At 38.4% G+C, this 22086-nt stretch overlaps 1 protein-coding gene and 1 long non-coding RNA gene across 2 annotated transcripts; one reads left to right on the top strand and one right to left on the bottom strand.

Moving 5' to 3' along the window:
- Window positions 1-94: 94 nt before the first annotated feature.
- On the bottom strand, window positions 95-1832 carry LOC148102562 (uncharacterized). Its single transcript, XR_015719136.1, has 3 exons — window positions 1735-1832; window positions 1284-1348; window positions 95-736 (listed from the first exon to the last, which is right to left on the bottom strand). It is a non-coding gene; the product is annotated as an uncharacterized LOC148102562 (long non-coding RNA).
- Window positions 1833-3778: 1946 nt separating this feature from the next.
- shoc2 (SHOC2 leucine rich repeat scaffold protein) lies at window positions 3779-21005 on the top strand. The gene is made up of 9 exons (XM_006790804.3): window positions 3779-3867; window positions 12024-13067; window positions 13579-13716; window positions 13868-13998; window positions 14151-14339; window positions 15094-15216; window positions 17936-18073; window positions 18389-18506; window positions 19534-21005. Exons 2-9 carry the CDS (start codon window positions 12401-12403, stop codon window positions 19740-19742), a joined length of 1713 nt encoding a protein of 570 aa, XP_006790867.1. The 5' UTR covers window positions 3779-3867; window positions 12024-12400; the 3' UTR covers window positions 19743-21005.
- The last annotated feature ends 1081 nt before the right edge of the window (window positions 21006-22086 follow it).

Below are 22086 nucleotides of genomic sequence, written 5' to 3'. Positions count from 1 at the left end.
TCTATGCTGTACTAGGTTTTCAGTCTTTAATCACACATCCGTGGCATGAGTTCTGTGCAAAAACAAATACCAATCAGGTAACTTCACAAAGTGGTGTGTTAAGAGTGTTTATTTTTATATTTGGGGAATAAGGAGTGTGAGACACCCTGACGCTCCTTGATTGTTGATTAAATCACTATGAAATCATTTCATCTGTTTTTGTCTGTTTAACACACAGTACTAACTGCATACTGCAACTTAAATAAGCAGTTATCTGAAAGATATTATAATAATAATAATAATAATAATAATAATAATAATAATAATGAGTAGCTCACTACCCCTACTGGCAAGTAACAGATATAATCTTCGCTAATTCCATGCTATAGATCATTCAACAATAACCACAGAACAGCAAGACTTTCAAAAGGGACGAAGAGGGATTAAACACTTTTTTTTTTTTTTAACTCTGTAAAGACAGATTCCCTCCAAGTCCATACAAATACATTCCAGTGCTTGGAATCAGTGCGTTTGCTTGATCCATCTGAAGGACATTTGCCAGTTTAGGCATTTGTTTTTTCCAATCCTTCATTGGGTATCTACTGTAGTTGCTCCTTCATTGCCAGTTCCTGTTGTTTAACAGCCTCTTGAGCCTCCATTTGCATTTTCTCCAGTTTCTCAAGGGTGACTGATTTGAGTGGGAGCAGCTTTGGCTTACACAAAACCATAGTAGGGACATCTTCCATGGAGAGCTGTCCTGTGAGGTGCATTAAAACAATCCACAAATGATTAAATTTTAATTTAAGCATAAATGAAGATATTATGTAAAAACCTAGCATGTGTGCTATTTCTCACAAAAGTCTGCAGCACATTAGCTGTGAGAAATGTTCTCTTTACACTTTAACCTTTATAGTAGTGCAAACAGAGCTACTGTTCTATTTAAAGGAGTTTCAAATATACGATGCTACATCTATAAACTTCTTGTATCTTTTCAACCACTCCGGAAGAATTCAACAATATTTTTGATATCTGGTCAACTAGTTACCAATCTGGCATCTTACACATCTGATTGTGAGCCACTGAACAGCTTGTTCTTACTAACAACCAGTACACCTTTAACTAAAGAAAAGCGATATTGCCCCAAATGTTGACCCCAATTATATTTTTAAGCCAGAAGAGACCACAGAGCATACCTTGATTAAATCTCCAAGCTATTGTGAAATTTTAGTTCACTTCACGTGTTGTCTTGAGAGCCACAAACAACCTTTTGTAACTACTGCTGTCCACATAGCTTTGGTACAAACCTTGTTTGGGCAGAACTTCTCTGAATATTGATTTGACCTCTGGCATGGTGTCCTGTGAGTGCTCGCTGAAAGGTAAGCATATTTGGACATTTCACAGCTTTTGGACACATACTCACAAATTCCGAATAGTTTTTGCATCATTAAATGCTCTCCGCTCGAGAGGGAATGCAAAATTCAAGGAGCCTGTTAGTTTTATAGTGGGTATTACATCGTTTATAATAAACTGGTCAGAAGGTTAGCCACAGATCAGTACACAGTACTAGCTAGCTAGCTACACAAGCTCAGCTCCAGCTAAACTAACGATAAAGGTATCGTTAGTTTAGCCGGAGCTGAGCTTTTAGCGAACGCTCTCTAATCCAAAGACACAATGTCTCACTAATGCAAAACAGTATAAACAAATCAATACTATTCACCCACTCGGGCATGTGTAAAATGGAAATCTTTTTCTCACCTTCAGCACCAGGTAAAGATTACAGTTGTCAAGCCAACGCGTCCGCAAGAATCACGTGATTTTCTTCTGTTGTCTATTTAATTTGAACAGTGTTTTACTGGCACCTATAGGCAGCTAGCAGAATAGCAAAACTCAATAACTTGAATAATGTTTGACGCTATGAAGCAGGCTTTACAGGGTCATTGAGCGTCTCACGCTTCAATTTTTTTTTGCACTTTTATTTTTGGACGGAACATGTGTATGGATGAGAGAGACACATGTGTGACAGTGTAGCTGTAAGGAACAGAGGTAGATGAGTTTAAGCATATTGGAGACAAGGTTAGAGAGGCAAGACTGCTGCCAGGCAGGAGGAAAGAAAAGAAGACCAGAAGGGGAAAACCAGAAGATTTGTTGATGTAGTGAAGGAGGGCATAGTTGGTGTGACAGAAGAGGATGCTAGGCGTAGGATGTGATGGAGGCAGATGATCCACTATGGTGAACCATAAAGGGACCAGCCAGAGAAGAAAAATAATTATGTGCACTTATTGCACTGATATAGGTTGGTAATGTTTCTGTATATGCAGAGAGATGGCTTCTGGTTGGCACAATGTAACACACAATGTAAATGAGGGCCCGGCATCCACAGGTGTTAGCACATTCAACTTTGTAAAAAAAAAAAAGTATTTAATAAGAATATTTCATTCATTCTGATCTGGGATGTCTTATTTTTGTGTTCCCTTTATTTTTTTTATTTATTTTTGAGCAGTGTATTTCCACTGTCATCTGTAAATTGTATTCACTGTAAATTAAATGTGTAAAGATAACAAACTGTATATAAAACATGGACATGACCACTGGTTTTTGTACTCCCCATTATGAAAGCTAACATTAGCATTTTGTCTGCTGCCATGTTATTGTTTTTGAAGCCAGAAGTTATCATATAGAATGAAAGGGTGGCATTATCAGTCCCATCCATAACTGTGTGGCCTCTGCCCCCTCGCATCACCAGTAAGTTATTGCAGTAACAATCACACTCATGTTAATTATTTGGTTAATAGTAGCTCCGTAGTGGATCTACAGCAATTGCACTAGAAATGGTTTTGTAGGGGATGGGCTTATGCAATTCAGAATGTTTGGATTAACCCCCATATTTCTAAATTAGACTAAAAAAGAGGCTTTTTTTTTAGCTTGCACAACAAGGTTTAAAAGCATGAGCTCAGTCAAAGATTGCAAAACAAACTGCAGCCTTTATATATTCTGGATTCACGAGTATCCTAGTGTTTGGTGAGTTTATTAATCCATTTCTGCAGAGAAAGTCTCTCCTATATTGTGCACTAAGCCATAAATACAGATCTTTTTGCACCTTTATAGCTCTGACTATATTTCTCTGTGATCGTACCATGCCTGTATTGTTTATTATGCAGATGGGTTCATGATGTGGTTTAAATTAGATTGCTGATGCTTGAATCTGTCTTGTATTTGTAAAGGTGGCCCAGTCTTTAGGTTATAATTATAGAATTGCCTCTTGTAGTACTGTTTTAAATGTACATTGAACTCTTTTATTTATTCATTTGATTTTATTTTGCATCTATTTTGCAAGTCTACACATTTTGCTGTGTGTATTTTAACATGGGAGCGAATAACTTTTGGACACAGCCCCAAGTGGTAGCAGGGTTGTTTTTTTAGTTATGAGGGGGCGTTTTCAGGAGAGGGCGTTTTCAGGAGCTGAAAACTCAGAAAACTTTCATAAGTGTAAAAAAAAGAAGAAGAGACATGACATAAATTAGAAAAAAAATCCGCTTGCTTTTTTAAGGACAGTCATCTGTTTTTAGTTGTTTTGAGAATGTATTTGCACAGTTTTACAGTTAATAAAAGTCAGAGATTTGTATGAGTTCGTTTTCTTTTTTAATTTTCTTTTCAATACATTGTTTTAATGCTCCGGTTTGTAATCAATCATTATTATTATCTCAGATTGATTTTCACAGATAAATGTTTGTAAAATAATGGACGTTTGATTGCATTTCAAAGTCTCGTGATAACATTGGTTAGGCGTGTGAATGACGCAGTTTGGTGACCGGAGGAGGGAGGGGAGCAGAGCAGCAGTGTAGGAAAAGAGGAGGAAGCAGCAAGGATGGCGGAGTCACACCTCTGAAGGTAAAGCAGTTATTTTATTACATTAACAGTGGACATTTTTATCCCCACAGCACGGTAACGCATTGCTCTACAGGTAACGTACTTGGCAGCCTCTCGTTAAGGCGTGTGTAACAGCGATGTGTCATTTTGCGGTGGCGAGTACGAACGCACTCTTTTGTTCAGCTTCGGAATGGCCGCTGTTTTTCACTGTTTTCTTTTTTCTCGGCTCATATTCACAACGGGAACGGCGCTTAGATTCAGCGTTACAGGTTGTCGGCTCTTCTGTGGCCTTGCGTGGCTGCTCGGGTCGGAATATCAGCTGCCTTCACGCCTTCACAGGATGTTCTCTTTGGGTATCTGCTACCCGTATGCACTCAGCTGGCTACAGCAGAGATTCCCCCCCCTTCGGTCGGGTCGGTCTACGTCCGACAGCCGCTCCGCTCGGGCCTGCGTTACACACACACCTCTGCTAATGATTAAGCTAAGCGCTGGGTGTGAGTATTAAGGGCAAATCTCGACACCCTCTCTGCACGGTCTAGCAAACACCCACCAATGGTCCTTTATTTCATTATGTGCTAATGACAGCTGTTTTGATTTCCCTTGTTTGGAAAAAAAGTACCGTTAGCTTGTAAGCTAAGTTGCTCGCTAGCTGACGGTAGCAATTTAGCAGTCTGGTATAACTGACGTTTGCCGTGCCGTTGACGCTCAGCTTAGCTGTTTTTATTTCCTGCCTTGTTGTCAGTCGTCTTAGCAGGTTGCTGTTTCTCCCAGTTTAGAAAAGACTTTGAGACGTGTATTATATATTTTAGTTTTATGAGTGGCTTAGCTAACAGAAGACATTTTAGCTTACTCGAGTTGGTTTACGACAAATAGTTGTCTAGCTTGTGCAGTTAGGTTAACAGTCACAACGTAGCATTATTAGCGTCAAGCTGTTACACTCACATTACTGATAATACACTGTCATACCCATATTAGGTGTTCATATCATGGAAATTGGGTGATATTGAAATGCGACTTCTCGACCTGGTAGCTACCGTTTCTGTCGGTAGTCTGTTTCCAGGGGTTTGCCATTTGCACACGTAGCCTACATGACCCCCCTCAACCTAGTGGGGTCATGTGGAGTTCTGTTTAGTGGCAACAGCGATAGCTGCCACCTCACCCCTGTTGTGCAATTTTGCGTCCTTCTATCATACGGAGATTCTATATTGACAGGCCTCAACTTACTGTGAAGTACCAGCAAGCAGATGACTGAATATTTCTTGAATCTGATTCGGAAACATTTCTTTGCTTCGGACGTGCTTTATTGCATTCTCTAATTAGCTGATATATCGGCACATGTATCATCTGATCCTAAAGGGATTATAATGGACAAACAAGGGAGAACAGTTCCACTCATGCCTGAATGTACTGACATTAGCAGATGGGCCCAAGATATCCTTAATGGATAACTTCATTAGTCTATGTGGGAAGTTCAAATAGCACTTTATGGTGGTGTTGTGGTTGTGTTGATGGACAAATGCATTAGCTTTTTCTGCAAAACCTTGCTTGAGTTCAGCCTCATATTTACATTGGCTAAACAAGTAGTTTCAGCTTACACACAGTCACACATGAGCATATCAGTCAGTTGTGAAGGGTGATCTAAAGGCTCATCCACAATTTACCGTTCTGGTCAAACAGGTTTGGCTGAGTAGTTGCATAATTTCACATGAGTTGTCCTTTGTTGACTAATTAGGTTTTCCAGTCATACGTATCTAGTTAAAATTGTCTTTCTTTTGTGGATTTTGTAGGGCTTAGCTAAGTAGTTGAACGATTGCTTAGATGGGGTTGTAGGCTTACTGCAATGTTAACACCCACATGTAGCTCCTGCTACATGTTTGCGTAGCAGGAGCAAGTCGGTTTGAGTTTATCCTTGGTACACTAGACTTTCTTGGTCTGACTAAGCACACCCAATACCACAGCATTAACAGTAACCTAGTTCTGACAACCGACCAAACCTTTTCCGTATGTGTGTGGTGTCTTCAGGTTGAACAGTCCCCCAAGAATTGTGTTGTCATTTTACATGTTCTATGGCTTTTTCTTAGACCTCAGTATGTGTACAACATGTTTAGACTGAGGTGTAAAATAATAACAATAATCTCTGTGTATACTAGAGCCTCAGGGCTTACAGATGAGCCAAGTAAGGTTTCACTATGAGGATTAAGCCTGGGATATAGAACCTTTTGGTTACACATAACTCAGACCACATAACATCATATTAGTTGCTAACCTGGTTATGATTTGTCTGTTTTCAGTGTCTGCTTCCTGAATATGAATGCACTTTTCTTTTCTAGAAAGAGATTGTCTGCTGTAATGTGTTTATATTAACACAAAGGTACTATAGTGAGCCATGGGGTAGCAGATGCTAAAAAACTAGCTAGCTTATTGCTAACTGCTGACTGGGAAATTATGCCTCAGCAGGAAATCTGCTCTGTAGCTACATCATAACCACAAACCCTTCTGAAACTCTACACCATAACCTGACGTGTACCTTCCTAGAAATGTAACTACACTTTGCGTCGATGCAGCAATATCTCTTGTGCATTTCTGGCTACTTTTTCACCGCAGGTTTTATATTTATCATTGAGAGAATAACAATCATTGTCTCAGTAATAACAAATAATAACCATAACATCAATATAAGGAGTCACAGATTTTAGCAAATTGCTGGATGTAGATTACTGAAACTATCAGAACTGATGTGAGGGAATGTTCAAAGTGCAAAATTAGAGTGATGCACATAGAGAAGAAAAGTTACACTGATCATTCTACATGGTGTCTGAGTTTCTTTACTTTTAGGAGCACCTTGGGGGACCTGTTGTTGTGACTTGGCACTATATAAATACAATTAGGTTGACTTGGATAGGATAGGACATTGTATTACATGCTAAACCAGCTGAAGACCTACTCTGATATTAGTTTACAGTGGACTATTTTAATGTATGTAATATTTATTGTAATAAGCCTTAATAATATGTATATAATTTCTTCTGAGAGATGAGTTTAAATGTTATTTGTTGAGAAAGTTTATGTTGAAAAAAAGGTTTCAAGTAACAGCAGTTTTCTCTAGATATCACTGATCTTTTTTTCATTCGATAAGATGACCTTATTTGATAAGTTATTTTTCTTTTTGGTGCAAAATGAGATTTCAGGCATATCAACACTGCCAGAAACGTTATCTTAAGGTGGAGTCAGTTTGCTATCAGAGTGTGATTCAAATGGTTCAAGTTGGCAATTGCATGCAATCTTTTTATGCTAATACAACAATTAACTGTGATAAATGGTCAAAAATCAAATATCTATTGCTATCACATATTTGTATCATTTATCAGAAATTCATATTGAACTACTACATTTACACTCAACAACTTTCCTAATAAAAAGGATTATAACCAGAATACATCCAGCTCAAAGCCAGCTGAGTCGAGTCTCCTGGAAACGCATTCAGACTGGTGGTAACATATTGGCAATGTGTCTGCATTTATAGCTTAGATAGAAATTATTTGCAAACCTTTAGCAGTCTCACTTGAGTGATTGCAGTAAGTCTAAGTAAGACTGTGACTGTTTGCAGAAAGGTTGCCTTCTATCTGGCCACCTGTGCAGTTGCCTTGCGATCAAAAGTGGTTGTGATTGTGAAACACTCTCAAAATCTGAGCAACCATTCAGACACTACAGCATGCGAAAAAAAAATTGATGCCATCACCAATTTTAGTAGAAGCAGTGAGGTTGCTGTCCTATTTTTACTTGTGAGTGAGCTGTTAGCTTGTTCTGAATTAGGTGGTAGCTTTGTCAAGCTGAGTGTGTTCAGATTTGTTTTCCTTGTAGTCTCCTTGTAACAAAATGTAATATTGTTGGGCTAACATTATCTCAGGATTGGTGGTGCACAAGAGTATTTTAATTTCTGTAATACATTATTGATATTTGGTGTCCCTGTATCGATAGGGTATCGGCAGTCGAAATATCAAAATCTCTCATATTTGTGTCAGTTTTTCTCCCACCCGTATTGGCTATAGCATATCCCCACTTGAAAGATTGGTGTCACATATTGTCAGTCTTTAGTATTTGAATATATGTATTGCTGTTAGATTCTGTTTATCATCATTTATCACTGTGCAGCAACCTAGCAAAGGGAAGGGCTTTTGAATGCTGCCTGGTAGAGCCAATGTTAAAATGATCCAAATTGAGCAGGACTCCAGTATTTATAGCCAACCATTACATTCATGCAAATAGGGACTTGCCTTAACCTAGTGGCTGAATATCTTGAATCTGTGGTTGTTCAATAGCGCTCTTACCTGTTGGTGCTTCTTCTTAATGTTTTCTGTTATTATCCATCTGACGTGAGAATGTATTTGCTCATTTAAATATTAAGCCACTTAGTGATTTTACAGAAACCACTGCATTTATTTGACACATACAAATCATAATACCCTTGTTTTGCTTAGGGAAATGTTTTGCTGTCATTGCTACTTACAACGATGATACGATAATCACAAAGTCAGGGTTTATCCTGCATACAAAGTATTTTGGTCCCACCAGAGAGGTTTTGGTCACTCCCAAAGGAAATGCTCCAGGATTTTAATAAAAATATTTATGACCGTTTCATTCATTGAAGCATAAAATGCATACTAGTTGATCAGATTGCCATAAATGAGACACAGAGTCTTTGCCTTATCTATGAGGCAACTGTTCTTTGGTGCTTAGTCCCAAGGACAAATTAAGCAGAATACCTATGAAATAAAAGTATATTTCTCCTTATTTGACAGGTATTCAGGTAAAATCAAGTGGAGCAAAGCTCAAAGGGAGGGGACAACATTGCTTTTCTCTCTTGGCTTCATTTTCGTTTTCTTTTACTTTTGTATGTAGCCTAAATGTTGGTCTTATGGAGCCAGGAGTTTCCCTAATCTGTTTCTTGTGCTTCAACTATATTAGCAAGAGACCAGCCAGTACCTCGGACACGACTAACTCCACTATCAGCAGCAGAGCTTGTGGCATTCTGACCTTTGTCATCATATTCAGGATTGTTTTGGCAGCTGTCTTACTTCCAAAAATTTGGGGTTGATATTGGTTCATTTTTGGATTAAGGAGCATCCACAGTTGTACTGGAATTTCATTTCCAGTAATGTGACAAGTTACCTTAAACTCTTTCTTTACCAGCACACACATGGTGAACCAAAAAAAGCAAAGCAAAGGAGTGGAGAAAAATCAGAGAAAGTTTTCTCCATTCATTTGGATGTAGCAGGAGAAATGTTTTGTTACACATTCACGTGACTTCTTCAGTCTTAGTTCACTGTAGGTTTCCCTAACCTTATAAACAGTACTTTCGCATAATGACAAAAACTAGCACCACTGACTAACAGTGAGCCATGAGCTCAGTTTCACGATCATTACTATGCAAATAGTCGTGACCACTGATCAATGCTCATGTCTACCGTTCACAGAGAGGAGAGAAACAGATTTAAATGAAAGTAGAAAGCATTGGACTCTTAACTGCACTGATTTGAAATCAGTGTGCATATTGTGTTTTTTTTTTTTTTTTCACTTGCAGTTTGTTATAACCATAAAGAAGTAAAAGGACAGGTACGGAGAGTACAACCATAAAAGGAAGTTGCTTGCACAGTTTGGTTTACATTGCTCTAGGAGTTGGACTGGCCTGGGTATTCTCATTTTCTTTAAATAATTATGTAGTACACAGGTATGCCTGTTAGAGACAGTATTAGCTGTTTAACTTATTTATGACAGGCAAAAAGAGCAGTGGATACTTCATTTTATTATTTACAGAAACACACTACAAGGCTTTCTCTCATGTAAGGGGTGCTACTATTGACCAAACATTTCTTTTACCCAAAAGGTCATATGACCTGTTGTTGTAGGAACTTCATGCTTTGAAAACCACTTCTAAAGATTACTCTCAGCAGTCCTAACCTTTTCACTTAGCTCTGATCCTGAGCCAAACCTGCCTCTCTTTTTGCTGCAGCTTAGCCTGTACTAGTGCTGGAGAGCTTACACAGTCATCAAGGTGCACCAGCAAGAGGCTAAACAGAGACGGCTGCCAGAGAGAGGCTGTCTTAGATTGTCACATAAAGATCCAAAGGACCGTGTTTTGTCTGAGAGTATTTGAGACAAGTACATGTATATTCTTTAACATCCCTTCTTGTTTGCTCTGGACATCTAGGGCATAAGTATTGCCTCAGGAGTCAATATGATCATTTTGTTGTAAATTTTGTATGGGGTGGTTAAGTGGGGTGTTAGACTTAGAACAATGCAATGTTTGTTTTGTAGTTGGTGTGAGGTCAATGTTTGAGTGAATTAAACAGATTTCTTGATCTGGCAGAGCACACTCAATAAATTAATTATAATGACAGCATATGAAACCTGTTAAATTAGGATTTTTTTTTAAGGAAGAATATTGTCAGTGTATCTTGTTTAAATGGCAGTGAAACACAATAAGAGAAACATGTTCCGGCAGTTTTCTAGCAATGTCGCATGTTCAGTACAACAATGAGTCTACTATAAGTAGTTAACTTAAGTGGGTAGATATCAGCTGAACAGCTAAAACAGTATAAAGTCAACATTTGCTGACTCTTGACTTGTTAACCGTAGAGCTGTAGTAGCATCTACCATCCTCCCCCCTTGAATAAAACATTTCACCTATCTTACCCATCTCGCCTGACCTCTATACCATACCCTTTTCACACAGCTGAGTTTTTCACTGACAGAAAAACCAGATGAAGAAAAAAGTCACAGCTCCAATCACATAAGTTGAGAGACTGGTCTGCAATCTTCTGGTAACCAGTTATGTCTGGTAAAAGATACGGAGGAGGTGGGTGGAGAGTTGCTCAACCGGTTTTGACTGGTTGTGTGAGGTTTCTGTGAAATTGACTAAGTATTTCTTACCATTGGCAAGTGGTTTCAGGAGGCTGCTTGCTGCTATCGCCAAGTGAAATTGATCGCAAAGAGATATACGGTGCTGCGCTGAAACCCTCTGTGCAATTGCTTTGGTCAGTAGGTTGCTGTGGTCACTTGTAGTTTGTATGAAATACACAAATATGTCTGAAAACATTTGCTGACCTTCAAGCGGTTGTGAAAGTGTGATACAAACTCGAAATGGACAGTTTTTTTCATTTAAAATAAAAGTTCTTAACACTCAAACCACCATGTTTCAAAAATTGCAACTTTTTACTTTGAGGGTGAGTGGTCTGAATTTCCTATTTGTATCACACTCGTTAACAGCAGCAACTTGCTAGTGATCAAATCAATCACCCTCTTTTCAGTTCTTGCAAATTCACACACTGGCAGCCAGCAGCCTGCTGTCAGACGGTCTGGGAATACACGCTTCTCCCTAGCAGCCAGATGTTTTCAGGGGATCACTGCCTGGTTTTTAGACCTAGGTGACTAAGGCCTAATAAGATAAGATAGAAGAGCATCTCAGTAGTCACATTAAGCTCTAATTCAAAAATCAGTACGGCAGTCAGAAATATCCTCCTGTTTTCTGTCAGTAGATGATGATGATGGTTTGCTACAGCTGCTTCACTCACATTAATTTTGTGCCTTTGCAAACCCAGACATCTCTGTGTTGCATGTGTTGATTCTATGGAGAAATGATAGTGAAGGCAGATCCAATTTATTAAACTTTCATAATGATGATGATGGTAATAATGATTTAATTCATTAAAGAGGAAATGAAATAAAAATTACCTATGCTATCGCTGCTCATTTTTACAATCTTTGATCTCGACATTGTCATATATCAGCACAACTCTAAGGAGCATGTTTACATTACATACAGTACATACAGTTTTTGTCAGTTTTCATATACACATATTCTGATCTTTGCCCACTACAAGAGGACTAAAGATTTATTTTAAATGGTAATGAGAACTGCATTCTTTTAGTAGGAAACACTTTTAAGATTCATCATCAGAGTAGAAAATATTTCTAAACATTTTATTCTTAGAAGTCCTTTCAAAAAGGGGTATTTCTTTTTGTCAGAACTGCCAGGAAAGAGTTAAAAGAAACAAAAATTGTAGGAGAAAGTGACTGACAGCTAGTTGAAATTTACTGTCAAAATCCAAAGTGTTATATTTGTAAAGTGTAAAAATAAAAATGCCAATTTAAACAAAATTTCTGTTTTTCTCCCACAGCAAATGTCGAAGGAATTTTAAAAGAAAAAAAAAAAACCCTCATTAACCTTTGCAACGGGAAAGAGCTTCCATCCGAAGGTCCTGGGATTGTGTGCTGTTCAAACACTTAAGCATGTGGCCTATGGATGCCACAATCCAGCTACTTCAAAGGATTTTTTCTCCCATGGCATTTTAACAAAGGGACAAAGTATCATAAGAATCCAAAAAGTCTTTGGATCCAAAGGCCTTTATTCCAAGGGTAATTGTAAATGTGTGGGCCTGCACAGGAATGTGTTTTTTAAAAGCCTCTTTGGCTGTCTGTCCTGTTTTTTTGGAATAAGTAACCTGACAAGAGAGACTCCCATGAGCAATCTTGTAGGTTCCCCGATAACGTCGACATGAGTAGTACTTTAGGTAAAGATAAAGAAACGAAAGAAAAGGACCCCAAAGGTGGTCCGGCTGGCTTAGTGAAGGATGGGGGCAAAGACCCGAAGACCAAAGGGAAAGATGCCAAAGAAGGAAAGAAGGACACCAGCAGCTCAACACCAGGTGTTGCCTTCTCCGTTGACAATACGATAAAGCGGCCAAACCCAGCAACAGGTACACGCAAGAAGTCCAGTAATGCAGAGGTGATCAAAGAGCTTAACAAATGTCGGGAGGAGAATTCGACGAGACTGGATTTGTCCAAGCGGTCCATTCACACTCTGCCCACTTCCATTAAGGAGTTGACACAGTTGACTGAACTCTACCTATACAGCAATAAGCTGCAGAGCCTGCCAGCTGAGGTGGGTTGCCTATCAGGCCTGGTCACTTTGGCCCTCAGTGAGAACTCCCTGACCAGTTTGCCTGACTCCCTGGACTCCCTGAAGAAGCTTCGAATGCTTGACCTCCGACATAACAAGCTAAGAGAGATACCACCAGTCGTCTATCGCTTGACATCTTTGACCACGCTGTACTTGCGCTTCAATCGCATTACAACAGTGGAGAAGGACATCCGAAACCTATCCAAACTCACCATGCTCAGCATTCGTGAGAACAAGATCAAACAGCTACCCGCTGAGATAGGTGAGTAAAATGGAAATAAATTCTTCAGATGAAGGAAGGACAAAAGACAGCCTTTTTTCACTGACTGTAAGAAGATTCCAGTGTAAGGGAGTGATTGACCATGGATTTGAAATATTTAGCTGTATTCATTTTCAATCAGGGTGTATGCTGTGATGGCCATTTTTTAATGTATATAATTCTACAACATCCCTATACACAGTCTCCTTCAGCTCCAGCAGTACTACATAGACCATTACTATAGTCCAAAATCCCAAACCAATAACAGTGTTGTAATTGTCAATGTTCTCTCTAACGTACTGTAGTCCCTTGCATTTAAAAGTTATTGCTGTTAACTTGGCTGTTCCAATTTGGGGAAAAAAGAATCTGTTCTGCACACTTAAATCTGTATTTTAATTCTCTTTATGTGGAATGAGACAAAAGGTTTAGAAGTTGTCAGTGAGGCCAGTGTATAATATTGAAAACACCCTTGTTGAATTAGTAGTTTTTGTATTTTGTATGCATCTTCCTGCAGGGGAGCTATGCAGCCTCATTACTCTGGACGTTGCCCATAACCAGTTGGAACACCTACCGTGGGAGATTGGAAATTGCACACAGATAACTAACCTCGACTTGCAGCACAATGAGCTCTTGGACCTCCCAGAGACTATAGGTAATATAACTACATCATTTGTATTCATCAGTTTGTATTTTTGTTAAAGCTTTTTTAAATTTGTTTTGTTTCCCCCAAAACCTTGTTAATCCAGCTACATTTAATAATGATACAAAAAAGACTGTAAAAATGATTTTGGTTACTATTTCAGGAAACTTGGCAAGCATAAATCGCTTAGGTCTGAGGTACAATAGATTGTCAGCTATTCCCAGATCTTTAGCGCAATGTCGAGAACTGGAGGAGCTAAATCTTGAAAACAACAACATTTCAGTGTTGCCAGAGGTAAGTAGACCACGGATTTTTATCACAAATGCAATATGATATGTTTGTGGTCTACTTGTGAATATATCCAGTGTAAAACCCAACCGCATATACCAACAGCCTTGTCCTGCTCATATGATTCCTGCCATGCTACTGTTTCTGTATTTGGTCAGGGTCTGCTGTCAAGTTTGGTCAATCTGACGAGTTTAACACTGGCAAGAAACTGCTTCCAGTCGTACCCTGTGGGTGGGCCATCCCAGTTCTCAACCATTTACTCTCTCAACATGGAGCACAACCGTATCAACAAGATACCCTTTGGCATCTTTTCCAGGGCAAAAGTGTTAAGCAAGCTTAACATGAAGGTATAGTTACACGCTTGTAATACAATATACAATTAATATCTTTTGGTTAAATTATCTCCATTTTATCTGCTGTTGTTTTATTTTTGCCTAAGTCTGGTGGTAGTAAGGTATCACAAGAGGATAAAACGGGTGAATATTAAGCCTGGTTTTTACTGCAGACATATTTGACTTGTCGTAAAAAGAAAGGTCCAGGTGGACAATGGCTCTGTTATTGTCAAGTGTTCCAGTAAGCTGTGACTGTGAGCCAGCATGAGCAATACTAGGAGGCTGAAACTGAGGGAGCTAAATTGAATTTGAACATTATTGAATCTGTGCTGTGACATGTTAAAATATCTTCAGAGAAGAAAAACCACAGGAACATCAGGTATTGAACTGAAGCTTTGTTATACCTGAGCAATACGGAGTCACATACAAAAAGTTATGCACTCCTGTGAATTCATAGAAAATTTTGATGTTTAAAAAAGCAACAAATCAACATTCTGCACTTTTGGAAAGTTTGTTTTTACAGTAGTTCTAATAAAAGTGAGGTAGAACGATAAAAGTTCATGGAATCATTAAATATATCAAAGTCAAATATCTGTTACGTGGAAGAAAACACACGGTGAGTACTCTTAAAGTGTCATTTCAAAAAAAAAAAATGTTTTATTGTAAGAAGCATATCTAATGTAATCCATCAGTCTGCTCACTCTATTTTGTTGACTCACTGAATTGTCAGTTATATTGCTAATAACGCTATTCCTTTGTCTTCGCTCAGGACAACCAGTTAACAGCACTGCCTTTGGATTTTGGTACATGGACTAGCATGGTTGAACTTAACCTGGCCACCAATCAGCTGACTAAGATCCCAGAGGATATCTGTGGTCTTGCTTCTCTGGAGGTGAGTCTTTCATACATAAATGTTGGGTATTTTTATTTTTATTTTTTTTAGTATCTCAGCACAATATCTAAGAGATGATATTTGGTACAGATTCATAATAAATTGGGAACATTGGGAACTTATCTTTGAGGCTAGTGATTTATTAAATAAACTCATATCAGCCGCTGTTGCTTTTTCTGGATTTATTTTTTGGTTTAATTGTGATGTTTAATTGCTTAATTCTGTGAATCTTTATATTTAATAGTGCCAAGCTGTCTGATTGTTCCTTATTTTAACCCTTAAGGACCCACAGTGACACTGGTGTCACCGCCCCTTTACACTTAGAGAAAAACTATTTATAATGGTTTAACTTTGGCTTTTAACTAATAAAGTCCCTAAGTGGCGTCTACTGCACAAACTAGTTCAGTCATGTGACAAGTGAGGCACTCTGGGTGTTCAAGACACCATTTTCAAAGTCTTGGTCCACCTGGTTAGCTAATGAGACCACTATGCTAATTTTAAAAACTTTCTTTTCTTTTTGCAAAGGTAAGTTTTTAGTCATTCAACAATTCTAAACTTTAGATAAGATGTCATAGGTCACTTGTAACCTAGTTTGGTAATATTTCTGAAACAATTTGATCTAGAATCAGTTTGTTAAATATTGCTGTGACAAATATGTCACATCGGGCATTAAACTCCAAATTTTCTTAAAAAAACTGATGTGACATATTTGTCACAAAAAGACAAAAACTGATCATTTGCTTAGTCAGTTTAGCTCATTCAGTTATTTTAAGTAAATGTATTCTTTGTTGTTAATTCCCAGTCATATTTAACTAAATTCAAGCATAACTAATTTATTAAATTACCTAAATTTGTGATGGAACTTTACTTTAGCTTTGTCGAGGCGTTTTTCAGTTACCCCCCATTTTTTATCATTTTCACTCTTTTGTAGAATGGATAAAAAGAAAAAATATAGTGTTCAAGATGCGCTGGAGTTTATCACTGCAGAGGACAGTGAGTATGAGGGATGTGAAAGTAGCTCAGATGAAGATTCTGAAGACCCTAATTACATCCCCCACAAAGACGTGGAGAGTGATGAAATCAAGTGAATCCAGTGATTCAGACAGTTGTGATTCAAGTGATTTAGAGACAGAGCCACATTCAAGCCATATGGACACTGGGCAGCCCAAGGCAGCTATCAAAGGACAAAAATTCTCCTGGAGAAAGAAAACGTTAGAAACCCCTGACACCACATTCAAGGGACCCTGTGCCAAACCTCCAGATGAGATCCACACTCCACTGGAGTACTTCAAAAACTTCATCACAGATGATATGCTGCTGTTGTTAATGGAACAAACAAATTTATACAGTGTACAAAAATCCAACCATCTGAGAAATGTAAATACCACTGTTAAAGAACTACAAATACTCATTGGTCTCTATCTGAGGATGGGTCTATGCCAAATGCCTGGAAATCGAGCATACTGGGAAAATGACACCAGGTGTCCTATGGTAGCAGATAACATGTCCCACAACCGATTTCAAACCCTGTTGGGATCTCTACATTTCACTGCCAATACAGATTTATTACACAGAGATGCAGAAGACAAGTGCTGGAAGATCCGTCCATGGCTTGAAATGTTTCGCAAACAATGCCTGGATATCGTCCCAGAGGAGTACAACTCTGTTGATGAGCAAATGGTACCCTTCAAGGGGACACACAGCCCAATAAGGCAGTATGTGAAGGGAAAACCCCACACCTGGGGATTGAAAATCTGGGCCCGGTGCTCATCCTCTGGTATGCTCCATGATTTTGTTGTTTATCAAGGTGGTACTGGGAAGAAGACTTTACTTGGGATTGGAGATGTTGTGGTGAAGTTGTGTGAAACTCTGCCAGCTGAGCAAAACTACAAAGTTTTTGCTGATAACTTCTTCTCCTTAGCCCCACTTGTGCTCACACTTCTTCAGCGACAGATCTACTTTGTAGGAACACTTTGTGGAAATTGCTTAGCAGGTTGTCAGCTTGAAGATGAAGAAAGTCTTGCCCAGAGAGGCAGAGGATCTGTTGATGCCATGGTGAATAAGGAGGAGAGCATGGTTATTGTGAAGTGGTATGACAACAAATCTGTTACCCTCATCTCATCCTATTGTGCAACTGAGCCTCAAGATACAGTCCACCGCTGGAGTAAATCGGGCAAGGCATTTGTTGAGGTCAAAAGGCCACTCATTGTGAAGGAGTACAACACATTCATGGGGGGTATTGACCTGCTTGACACCTGCATTGCAAGGTACAAGTACCACATGAAGTCACGGAGGTGGTATCTCTACCTGTTCTGGCAAACCATCATGCTCGGTGTTGTCAACGCATGGTTGATTTACCGTCAACATTGGGCTGATTTTTTTTTTTTTTTTCCAGGAAGCTTGTTGAAGTAAACCAAGAAGTGTTACCATCATTATTCATGTTAAGAATTTGAAAATAAAAAGGAAATTCTGTTTCTAAAGGCAAGAAAGTGTTTACAGAATTACTTTCTAAATATGGAACAAATGTACCTTGTATGTCCAATGTGACGCATATGTGACATTTCAGATCTGGGGCAGTGGGTGGAGCTATTACAAAAAAAACTTCAGAAATGTGTTATATATGATTCATTTGATATAACTTACAACCCCCGTAATTTTCATGAAAGTAGAAATAGTTCTGGGTTCTTAAGGGCTAAAAAAAATCTCATTGTCTTCACAGGTGTTAATATTGTCCAATAATCTTCTCAAGAAGTTACCACATGGTATTGGGAATTTGAGAAAGTTAAGGGAGCTTGACTTGGAGGAAAACAAGTTGGAATGTCTACCTAATGAAATCGCTTATCTGAAAGATTTACAGGTAAGCCTACCATTGCTAAAGTTGTCTGGTTGCTCTGATTTTTGTTGTATATGAAGGCTTAATCAGAACCAGGAAGTTTTAACATGTAATATTTAAAATGTTTTAACATTTTTTGTTGTTTTAACAATCTTAAAAACTGAGATCCTAATCCTTTATCATAGAAATCACTTTAGTTTTAAGGAGCAGATACAGCACAGCCTGTCTAAACATTAGATAATCATCCACAGTTGGTCTCCAGCTGGTAAATCCTGTGGCATACAGTGGAATCAGAAGCCTTTTTACAGTTTCATTGTGCTGTCTCTACCTTCGTTTCAGAAACTGGTGTTGACAAATAATCAGCTGACTATGTTACCCAGAGGAATCGGCCACCTCCTCAACCTGACTCATCTGGGTTTGGGGGAGAACCAGCTGCAACACCTTCCGGAGGAGATTGGTCAGTGCTCCTCTTATACCCGTTCTGAAAATCTCCTTTATGACAAAGCAAATACATGTAACCATTATTTTTTCCATAAAAGCTAAGCGTAACCATTAGGGTTCAAGAGCTTAACAGTCCACAGTATGTGCCACCTCTGACCCTTCCTCCCAGTGACTGGACCAATCTGGATAGCTTTGTTAGTGTTGCGTTAAGCCAGAGATTAAAATGAGTGGGGAAAGAAGATAAGGTTAGTGTATTTTTAGAGTGTTTAGGCAGAGAGAAGAAGTAGGTTATAGATGTGTTATAGAGGTATTTGGAGTTTCTTTTGAAGCAGTAACAGTGCAACATTTATAGTTTGTAAGACTTAAAATTTGTATAGCTAATGAAAATTGGAGGTTTGCCTACAGTGTAGCAGTCTTTCCTTACCCTCTTAATGGCCATTAATGATTTTTTCTGAGCTTGGTTTAATTTGGCCTTTCTAATATGAATGAATTATGTTGTTGCCCTTCATATTCACTAACATATGAAGCCTTTCAAAAGGACACTAACTGGCAGTTTGTATTATTACTAGTTGCAGCCTTAGGTATCATGATCAGTAAAGTTTATTGCAAAACATTACAAGGAAACCTCTTGCAATATAAATAAAATACTTTTATTCTTGACGTTGTAGTTACTACAGCAGCTTTGCACGGTTTCATTCTTAATAATCCTTGATTATCTTTAACTGCACTTAGGTGCCCTGCTTTTAGCCCAAGTCTATTCTCATTGGCTGTCTCTTTGAACAATAGGTTGGTGATGCTGTTTTGCTCAGAGACAGGGGTGTCTAGCGGAGATGACTGGAACCTAGTCTGACCTGAGCTTTTGGCTCGCTGGAATTAATTGCACTTATGCGTACCTCATTTTCTATTTCATGAGTGCTAAAATGCATCAAATCTAATATCATACTAAATAAAGGAGCTATCATTGAAAAAAATTATTTTATTGACACAGTTTCCCTGGATGACCGTATATGCTTCAACTAACACTGCATAATGTCTGTCCTCAGGCACACTGGAGAACTTGGAGGAACTGTACCTCAACGACAACCCCAACCTGCACAGCCTTCCATTTGAGCTGGCCCTCTGCAGTAAACTGTCCATCATGAGCATAGAGAACTGTCCCCTCACCCATCTGCCACCCCAGATTGTCGCAGGAGGCCCTTCCTTCATCATTCAGTTCCTCAAGATGCAGGGACCATACCGTGCCATGGTCTGAGCCAAGAGCAGCTCAATGCCAGTCCTGATTAACTGCAAACCCTCCACTTGCTCTGCACCCTTTTGCCTGCCCACCCTCATTATGTGTATCATACACTGTAAAGAAAACACACTCGTCACAACAGGTGTCGGTGGGGCAAATAAAAAGAGGATACTGAGGAGGAAAATGTTTCTTTTTATCATCCTTGGGCAGAAGCAAAGCAAACCTTTGGAGACTTGACTTCTGTGTTTCTCCAGTTTATCACGGTCATTTTAGGACGCCGGTCCATCACCCGTAACTCGTCTTTCATTCCGAATCATACAAGAGGAATTATTTCCATCTATTTGCCAAAACTGAAGATATATAAAGTTATATATATTGAGTAACTGTGAGCTAAGTGGCAAGTCTTTCAACCATATAAACCATGCTCCCATTGCCAATGTATTTACGGTAATTACAAGCATCTATTATGTGAGCAAGGATACAATTGTATGCAAAAACAAACAAACAAAAAGTCTTTGGAACTTTTAATTTACTGCTGCTGCCGTGATTTTTAACGTCATCTTGTTATATATTCTTTTGACTCTCCCATTTTTAAAACATTTTTTTTAAACATCATCTTCCCTTGACATAAATTGTGTTAATTGCTTCTTGACTATAGAGAACAAAGGTCTAATGATGGTGTTCTTTTTTTTGGCATTTTGTTTTGTTTTTTCTTTTTTTTAAATGTGCCTATGTTTAGAGTGAACCAGTGGTTTATTTCTAAACACGGTTGACCACAAGAGTACAAAGACATAAATTATTTCGGTAACTTTTTTTTAATTACTGCTGTTACTTTTTGTTTTTACTTTTTTAGGGTCTTTTTTAAAATAAATAGCAGCAGGAGATAGTAAATGCATACATAGAGAAATGCCAATCACACATGCTTGAAAAACAGAAGCAACTTGGACTTTTCTCCAAAACAGGCAGTGCTGTGGGCCCTGTCTATATTGATTTTATGTGACAAAAAGGTATTGAGAAACAGAGCATACATAGGTGATGGGATAAATGATGTTTTTATATATTAATACAAATACTGGTTGTTGCCTTGAGTGCAATTTTTAGTTATGTTTACTTGTTTGATATTATCTTCAGTGTTGGGTTGCATAGCTGTCATCCAGTTGATCATTGACCAACATATCAAGCGTTTTTAAAAGACGTTTTGAGCTTCTGGAGCAAGTGGTGAGTGTATGAGAGTTTAAAAAAGAAGAAGAAAAACATTTATAATAAAACATTGGCCGGTAACTTCTTGAAAGTTCTTTCTTTTTTCTTTTTTAAAAAAAAAATGTCTTTAATTTTCTGTAGTTTGTTTTCACAGGGTCGAGTTAAGAATCTTAATAGCATCATGCAAACTATTCCCTTGATTTGTATTGATTTGTAACTTAATTTTTTTTAAAGATATCTTTGTTGTCCCACACTGTCCCAGCAATGCTGCTGCTTGTATGCACTTTTTATTTGCATTCTCTATATTAAGACAAAAAAAAAAAAAATCAGTAGTCTCTCATTGATTATTTTTGAATGGGGGCATTTTGTTTCAGAAGTATTTTATTTGTTAAACGGTTGTAAATTTGTATCAATTAAATATAAATGCTGAGTTTCACTGGCTCAAAATAAATGGTAACTTTCTTTGGGGAAGGTTTTCCTTTCAGTCGCAAAGGAACCTGCTCTCTTGAACTGTAAAAAAAGGGTCTCTCTGGGTGTGAGACAGTTTTAATATTCACATATCCTGCTTTCTCTGTTGCAAGCATAATGGCTAACTGCAGTTCAAATGAGCCCAGTTTATTTTAAATCAATTTGTTTTGGGGTTTTTTTTTTTTTTTTTTGTTTTTTGATTCAAAATGATAAAATGTGCTTTCAGTTAGTATTATTTCCTGTGACTGTGCATTTTAAAAATCCAACAAAAGGAAATCAAACCAAACCTTTTTTGTTTCCTTAAGTTGTTTTGCAGCCCAATTCTATATTCAATCATGGATCTTTTTTTGTATTGACATGTGTGGGCCTACTTTCTCTGCAGCAGCTTGGTGTGTTTTAGTGGGTTGTGTTGGCCACTCTTCTCAACAGGAAGCCCAAGTGACGTGAGCACCACAGCTCACGTTGGAGTTGGGTCGGGTCAGGGTTGGGGGAACAATGAAACGCTGCTTCTAATTTACCAGCAGAACCTGTTGCTGCTTTTCATGGACTTAAACATATGCTGTTCCGAGACAGAGGGAGCCGAGTAGGGCAGGAGAAGGGAAAACGATCCACTCCCAAGAACGATAGAGACTTCACTCGAAAACCTGACAAGGGACAAATCCACTGACCTTTTCGGTTAAGCATCAGGCCCGGT

This window comes from Neolamprologus brichardi, chromosome 6, assembly GCF_056152115.1.
Source record: "Neolamprologus brichardi isolate AB-2024 chromosome 6, ASM5615211v1, whole genome shotgun sequence".
NCBI lineage: Eukaryota > Metazoa > Chordata > Actinopteri > Cichliformes > Cichlidae > Neolamprologus > Neolamprologus brichardi.
This window is presented reverse-complemented; position numbering and strand designations above follow the sequence as displayed.